An 8,668-nucleotide genomic window follows, 5' to 3' on the forward strand; every position below is an offset into this window, starting at 1 on the left:
AAGATTCCAACTTTTCCCCCAAAAGATCTTGAAATTTAAGTAGAGTAAACAGTATTGTGTTTGGAAAACCTGTATTTATGGCAGCAATATCATCCTTTTTTATTTGAGATGGAAAAAACAAGTATGAAATTGTGATCAGGAAATAAATAAGTAGATTTTATGGTCAGCCTAAGATTATATCCTTCTGATTTTCAAGCCCTGAACAAAGATGAAAAATAGCTTCTCTCCAGTGCTGGGCCTTTCTTTGTAGAGCTTTAGATAGAGTTTTCTCTTTCCTGACAAATGGSTTACGAGCATACAGCAAAAAAGGGATTAGATTGGATACTAGCTTCACACTTGTAAAGTGTCTCCCAAAATGAGTGTTCTGTTTGTGGCCTTTCACAGAGAGCATGAACACTGCTGATTGTTTCTAGAAGATTTTGATTAATCAGTGTTTGTTCTGTTGTTTTGTAGATGCTTATGAAACAGCTAAGATGTTATGTGAACAGTACTATACAGTGGCACCTGATCTGGAAGTYGAAGAATTCAATGGTAATTATGAAATTATTTTAACTGATGCATGTAAGAAAATGCATTTCTGATATCTGTGATTTCTAGTTTTGTTAAGTAATCATAATTTGAACTCTGCAGTCTTGTATGCAGTTACTTTTGTTCTAATATGTCTACATGGGCACCTGGGTTATAGTTCATCATCATAATGTGTACTTCTTGATGCTGAATGCAGAGTTCTAGTTGCTGAATTTACTATCACTTGGAAGAAAAATCAAGAATCCTCATAACTGGGAAGGAAACATGCCTGCCTWCTAATCTTCTAACAGAACTGAAACTTATTTCATTCTGAAGTATGYTTATAAACTCATGAATTCCACTGGCACTCTATACACAGTGGTGAGCCCTTCTGTGTAAGATGGCAAAATGGGAATTTTTATTAGATAGTCTGTGCTTTAAATCCTGTCATAAACTTCTGATGTGAAAATGTGTTTCAAGTTGATTGCAGAGATGAAAATTGGATGACACAAAACTGATGAGACASGCCTTGTCAGTGTGTTGATTGCTTTTTGTTCATTATTTTATTGACAAAAGGGAGCTTAATTTTTTTAATTAAAAAATATKTCCTGAGTGMTCCTCTCCCAAATTTTGCASAGCTGCCAAACTTAAGACTAAGATGTTTCTAGACTTCAGCAAAATTGCAAAAGTCTCAGAAATAGGTAACATGGAACATGTGTTGCTCAATGTACTGTCAAGTAGTGTAGAAATATTTCTTTACACAAGGTGATGCTGTCAAAAATGATCCATTACCACCCATTGCTCCCAAAATCAAAGGACCCAACCTTCCCCTTTCAGACTGAGGGATTCTAGAGATAAAAGTACTGAGTGCTGCAGYGGAGGAATCAATCAATGCAAAATTCATCTGAAGGCATAAGTAAAAAGATCCAACAGTAGAGAAAACAGGTTGCTGAAGCTAAAAAAAAAAAAAAAGTGAATAAAGAATTGTTTCCTTTAAACCAGCTTWTTATCAGTATGAGGAAAGTACTTTGCAAACTTCCTCACAAGAGCAACAGTAACTCAGTTTTTATCTCTGTGCTTCACACAAGTGTGAGTCAGTTTACCTTGGTTTTGTTGAAGCCTAAGGGAATGGGGGTATGGRCTGACAAAATTAACAGAATAAAACATCAAGCTGTCTTGCAGAACATTATTTTGGCCCTCTCCTTTTCCTAGGAGCTTTATTATTTTATGTCTCATAAAACAATGACTGGGATTATTACCAGCCCTCAGTGCCAAAAGGAATAGAGTTGACTCCAGTCATGTTCTTTGTGCATATTTGTATCTTCCTGCAATTTCTGAAGCAGACAAAGACTTCCCTTCAGTCTGACTAGCTTTGACTGCATAATTTAATGCCAGTAGATATTTCAATGTTCAGGATTACTTCATCTCCAGCACCAAAACTGGCCTGGAATGTATTAAATGCAGCTACATTATTTCCAGCTGATCCATCAGTGAGCACTCTGGCATTCAGAGCAGTGCCAAGCTGAAACACTCACAGTGGGACAGCAGGGGAATAAAAATTCAGTGATGGTTTGCAATATTGAAGCTGTGGTGTAGTTTGAAATATATTTGAAATTTTTTTATGAATACTTACATTTTAAATCTTTTAATGAAGGGRRAATATGTTGTTGKTTTTAGRTTATTTAAACAGTGGGTTTTTCTTYAGTTTAAGAATCTTTTTGTTCAGCAAATATTATACTAAAATAGTATATGAGCACATGAAAGTTTCTCATGTAAGTAGGAACTTGGTTAACATACACTGTTGGTATGAAACCAACCACTGCTTAGTGGTTCATATCTAAACAAARTCTTCTGACTGGGTGGGTTTGAAAATCGTAATTAGAATGTATTATTTCAGGTGATAGCAGTTACTAAAATTTATGGTTTTACTTTGTGGAACTAATTTTTTCCTGGGAAAATTAGAACATGATTACATACTTGTCTTTGCCTACATGTTCACGTTATTCCTGTAAAGAGCAATGCTACAAAATAGTGTTTTCAAGAAAAATTATTTGACATTTTTCTTTCTTTTTTTTTTAGCTAAAGCTCCAAACAAGCCTATTCAAGTAGTCTATGTACCTTCTCATTTGTTTCATATGTTATTTGAATTATTCAAGGTAGGTTGCACTTGTTAATATTTGGGAGCATTTTGTAAACCTGTTACTGTTGAAATTGAAATTCCTTTCAGTTACAGCTCTTAAATGCTATTTCACTTTTCCTTTCTTAAGCTTGTTTTTAAGTTTCAAACACTCTTTACTTGTTGAAAAGCCAGACTTAAAACCCTCTCTTACAACCTTCGGCTTAAAGTCTGGTTTTCCACTTTTCCTACTTTTGCATCTTTTTTTATTAACTTAAAAAAACTCATTATAGTCTGCTTTTGCAGTGATGGAATATTCATCATAATCTTGCAGTTTTATGAGCTTACTTCTTTATTGCATATTTGAGAATGGTTAGGATCCATATCTTTATTGTGAAAACAGTTTCTGTGTCTTTGAATGGTGTAAATTACATGCTTTGTTTTGGTTTTATTTGTTTTCTATATTGGAACAACAGTAAAAATGGAACATGTGAGAGGTGCTACWTGATTTCAAAGAAGAGAGGAGGTCTCTAAATGATGCAGTTGAACACTGGAAATTGAGGGGAAAACATGTATTTRGCCAGAGAGAAACTTTTTCAAATTCTTTCTTCAACTTTTTCARACTGTTTTTTGGGATTTGATTTCTGACATTCCTCAACTATGTTCATTTAAATCTTCCCTCATTTTGCCATTTATAACATTAGTTCTAGGGCAGAAGAGKTGAGAATTTGTACATTACATATAGGTATGTTTTTGGGTCATGAAACAGGTTGAAACCAGTCAGCTTTAGCTGTAAAGAACTAGGAGGGATTGGCAGTGGAAACTCTGTTAACAGGCATTATAAAGTCAGGTTGATAGATGGCAACATAAAAATTATGTGCCTCAGGCTGAGAAAATCAAAACTAGCCTTCTGTGGTGAACATCCCTGTTGGTGTTGTGCATGGTGGTAAAGGATGTTCTCATCCCTTGGATATATTTACTTGATTTCACACAGAAAAAAAAAAAAGCCTTGCTTTCTTTTCTCTGACTATATAAAAAAAATAAAAGCTATATATAACAAGTTGTAATGTARAAATTGAACTGGGCACATCATTGACTGGACAACACTTGAATTTGTGTCAAATGCAGCCTTTTTTGCCTTAGATACAACTGTACGACAGAGTATCTGAATGCTACAAAATACATGCAAGTTCTAAGTTGTCACACAAAGTTTATATGTTAAAGTTAGAATCAAAGAGACTTTATTTTCTTTTCTTTTCAGAATTCAATGAGAGCTACAGTGGAATTGCATGAAGGTAAGAAAGAAGCCTATCCATCGATCAAAACCTTAGTCACTTTGGGGAAAGAAGATCTATCTATTAAGGTAAATGCCTAAAAACTAGCTTCAAACCTGCTAGTTTTAGAGTAGTATGACTTRTAATTTGAAAAGGTACATATCCATTAGAACAGAAAATTTTCATTTGGGAAGGACCTAAGGGAACATCTTGTCCAAGTGCTCTGACCTCTTCAGGGCTGACCRAAAGTCAAAGCACATTTGTTAAGGGCAGTGTCCAAATGCCTCTTGGTCACTGACYRTCTTGGGGCATWGACCACCTCTCCARGAAACTTKTTTCACTGTTTGACCACCCTTCCCATAAAGAAATGCTTCCTGATATCCACTCTAAACCTCCCTTGATGTTGCAGCTTTGAACTGTTCCCATATGTCCCATCACTGRATCCCAAGGAGATGAGATCTGCACCTCCCTCTCCAGTCCCCTCCTCAGAAAGCTGTAGACCATGACAAAGTCACTCCCAGCTTTCTTTTCTCCAAACCACAYGGCCCCAAAGTCCCTAGCTGCTCCTGTAATATTTCTAAAGTAATTTAGATAATGCTGCTTGAAGTTTTGCAGGGTTTTTTTTTTCAGAACCTAATGTTTAAAACTTTTCCATTTTCATTCCTTTAGATAAGTGACCAAGGTGGAGGTGTACCTCTAAGAAAAATAGACAGATTGTTTAACTACATGTACTCAACAGCACCCAGGCCCAGTCTGGAGCCCTCGAGGGCTGTGCCTTTGGTAAGCAATTGCAATATGTATTTAAATGTCCCTTTGCACCACWCTGATTTTACATTTCCCTTCACTGCAATCCCTGGGTCATGTTTTCCATTGAAGAAATGGTTTATCATTAGCAAGTCTATCCAGGTAGAACAAGCAGAAAATGGTTTCTGTTATCATCACCTCATCTATGGAATAGAAAATTCCTTTTCTTTGTATTGACATTGCATTCTTGGAAACAAACATAAAAAAAACTGCATAAACACAGTATTTTCACAGGTAAATGGGCTGGATCTTCAGTGGTATATTACTGAGAAGGTAGATGACCAAATGAGCTCCCCTTTGTGTATAAATTACTGTTTATATAAGTTTTCTATCATAAAATATTGAAAAGGTGAGCCACACTGCTCAGCACTTGAGAAGCATCTCCTGGCAATGCACAAGCCTATATTGAAGCTTGAAGATAACTTTTYTCTAAGTTATGGACTGTGAAACCACATCTAAAAATTTTCCTGAACCTGCATGTGAGCACCTTTGGTATATTCTTGTTTAATTGGAAATACATCATGTGATACTCCCTACTGAGTTGCATCAGGGCCAGATTTCAAACAAAAAAATAACTCCCCATAGTTTGTTCTAGGCAGGGAAATTATTTGAGTGTTGAATGTGTAGATTCTCTTAGCAAGCATTATTAAAGTACTGTTCCTAAATTGTTTTATTAAATTGCATATTGGCTCATTGAGATAAAAATTGTGTAGCTGCTGTTCCACTTGACTGGTTTTTGGTAAGTGGATTAATACAGATACTGTATCTGTTGCTTCTGATGCAATCCTTTATCTCTAAGCCTGTTGAGAAGTTGATTCTTGGAGAAATTTCTTTCCCTGCTTTGAAGCATTCTAACTTAGCTTGTTCCTAAGTGGTTTTTTTTCCTCTCCTGCTCATACTTCTGTGCTTCAAGTGCCTTCAGATGGATAATAGAATGTGGGAGAGAGTRTGGAGTTGTAGCTCATTAGGGATGGAAATRACCTCCCAAGRTCATRGAGTCCAACCTTTGACTGAGCACCACCATATGAATTAAACCAYAGCACTRAGTGCCATGTCCAGTTGTTTCCTGAACACTTCCAGGGATGGTGACTCCAGTATTTCCCTGGCCAGMCAGTTTCAATTCTTGATAATCCTTTCAGTGAAGAATTTCTTCCTCATGTCCAACCTGTACCTATCTGGCACAGCTTGGGGCTGTTCCCTCTTATCCACATGACTATTTTGAATATAAAATATTTAACAGTAAACTAAAGGTAAAATCAGTTCAGAGTGACTCAGAGATAATAAATTTCCTTTTAGCTTATGAGCAGAAAGTCTTTCTGGTGCTGCATTGGGCCACAGTGGGTACCAGTGTGGTATGGGCAATGCATTGCACTGGTTTTACCTGTTTGCCCCCACGGGTGGTGTGAAACCCAGTTCTGTGTCTGCACTGACTTGGTACTGATCATTTACAGCTCCTACATCTACAGCACATCTCAGTTGTGTGTTTMAAATTTCTGCTTTTCCATAGAAAAGCTTCTTGAATGTGGTGAGAGAGAACAGGCCTTAATTCAAATATAAGCTTTTTTCTTTGTTACAAATGGTAGAATCTCTCTTGATGCATAATCTGCCTTTGTTCTGTCTCACTTTTGATCAGCAATTTACTGTATCAGTCTACAAGGCTTTTCTGAAACTTGTTCTCAGGATAAACTTATACCTTGATTACCARTCGTATTCGCTATTAAACTGTCTCCTTYTTTGTAGCTCTGATTGTAAAATGTGTTCATCTTAGGATTGACATCATTCYTTTTTCTTTTTTCTGTGCATCTTTAGCAATGCATTGCTGTGTTTACTTCCTCATCTTCAAAACTGCTTRCTTTGATTCTGTGGCATTTATTCTTGCTATTCTTCTGTATCCCATTTTCAGATCTTATTTTCCTTTCACAGTCTATGCCACTGTAGTCAAACCTACAAAGGATCCCCCTCTCTTGTGAATCTGGCAGCTTTTGCCTTCTGAGCGTGACCAATGCCTGCACCTGACTGAATGTTGAAAAAAGTTATTCAGCTGTGTTATTTTATGTATGCACAGAAAGAAAAAAGTCACAAACTGTGAGTCTGTGGCATAYCTTGCCACTAGCAGGAGCAAGGACTTAGCAGTGAAGTTTGACACATTATGTATTATGTCCCAGATCCAGTTATAAAAACAATTATGCTATGCTTTGTATGTTAGTCTGGAAATAAAAATCCTTCAGCAGAAAGGTTCCACATAAATGCTTTTTGATTTCTATACAGAAGGAGTTTCTTTATTGTTTAGTGCCAAAGACCAAACCACTTGAGAATTACAGTGCTGCAGAAGGTCAGTAGTGTCATCCTTGACTTAGGTAATGTTCTAAACTAAGCTGTGGTGCAGTGTAAATAGACATATTTTTCTGTTCTAACTCTCCTTCCCCTTGCTATATGATCCCCTGTCTAATTTATGAAACATTCATGGAATTGGGCAGTGGAAGAGAAGTATCSTTCTGTTGATTGGGGGAATATTTTTGCTCCCTCTTGTTGCAAATGTTGTTTAAAGCCTGCTGAGAAACCTTGTTACCATGGCAGCATTCAGATTCTAGCAGGTCTTAGGCTCATCTGCACTGCACAGAGTACACATTAAAAACACATGTTCAATGATAGTAGGTTTTCTTAGGGAATTTAATGGTTCTCTGACAGCATTTGTTTATAGTGGGAGAAGTGTGGTTTAAATTAGTTTTAATTTAAACCTGTAGATACTAGTAACACAGAAATGTAATAGCTTCCTATTTAATGCATACAATAACATTTAATGATAAATTTGCTCTAAAGAGCTTKCCTTTCTCAGGGCAGATGTGCCATCATGGACTATTCTATCCTTTTGGTCAAACACAGACCTGTGTATTAATCACCTCTTGTTAATTGTCTTTTGCACAATGGACCCTTTGCAAGGCCTTGATTTAACAAGGTACTCATCTGGTGTCTCTTGTCTTCACATTTTTTGGAAGTTACCTGGTTTGGACAACACCTTAAAGACAGTGCACAGAAGAGACTGACAGGAAAAGTTTCTGTATGAAATAATTGTGTGCTAGCACAGCATAAAGGAACAGGAGACAAACTAAAGTTGGGTTTTAGGGGGAGTAGTTCTGCAGTGAGGAAAGTATGAAGTGTCTTTAGTATTGTTTGATATTGCCCTTTACTTGAGCTGGTCCTTGGGGTTGTACTGTCCACAAGTTGCCTTTTGGTCACTGTACTTTATAATTTCTGTAATGTATTTATTGTCCAGTCTCCAAAAAAGAAAGTCAGCTTTGACATTTTTTCTCTCTTAGTTCTTTGTAAGGCAGTCAAAYCAACTTTTAGAGGTTAAGAAAGAAATCTCACAAGTTTCAAGACCAGSTGTTTGAAAGTGATGTATATGTCTCTCTAGTGAGAGATGAAATTTCTGTTTGAGAAATTTAAAATATGATGTTGGGAAAAGTGCAGCTAAGCAACTGTTTTAACTTTGTTAATGGACACTAATAACTATGTCAAGCAGTGTGAAAAGGGTGTATTTGGCATTTCTGTTTCTCATTTTGCTCAGAAGTTCTGAGTGAGCAACTAAACCAATTTAATACTACATTTAGAATTCTGTAAAAACAAGGCAAAAAAGGCCWAAAGATATTGTGACATCTAAAGATATTGTGATATCTAATCTAAAAGATTAGATGACAGTAAGAGAATTTGTGATGGACACTGTAGTACAAGTTCTTTAATTTTACTTTTCCCTGAAGGGATTTCCAGTAAAGTGATACCATTTAATAGCTGTGCATAATGCTTCTAAGTCCTTCTTCTTAGCCTTCCCTTTTTTTTGTATCATTTGAGACCTTTTTACAAAAAAAATCAGGGCATGTTTATCACTTACCTGTCAGGTTGCTTTTATAGAAATATTGTGGAATGAATTTATTGGTTTTCTGAAAGCATCAGGTGTCTTAATTTTTCT

At 36.2% G+C, this 8,668-nt stretch overlaps 1 protein-coding gene across 1 annotated transcript in view; it reads left to right on the forward strand.

Moving 5' to 3' along the window:
• The window catches only part of PDK3 (pyruvate dehydrogenase kinase 3), a 51,372-nt gene that overhangs the window by 38,518 nt on the left and 4,186 nt on the right, over window positions 1-8,668 (forward strand). The window contains exons 6-9 of the mRNA XM_057375474.1: window positions 454-531; window positions 2,587-2,663; window positions 3,885-3,986; window positions 4,567-4,677. Coding sequence (XP_057231457.1) covers window positions 454-531; window positions 2,587-2,663; window positions 3,885-3,986; window positions 4,567-4,677 — 368 coding nt within the window. The remainder of the gene's footprint in view (window positions 1-453; window positions 532-2,586; window positions 2,664-3,884; window positions 3,987-4,566; window positions 4,678-8,668) is intronic.

Source organism: Malurus melanocephalus, unplaced genomic scaffold (genome assembly GCF_030028575.1).
Source record: "Malurus melanocephalus ecotype Western Australia unplaced genomic scaffold, MMel_1.1 scaffold_250, whole genome shotgun sequence".
Lineage (NCBI taxonomy): Eukaryota > Metazoa > Chordata > Aves > Passeriformes > Maluridae > Malurus > Malurus melanocephalus.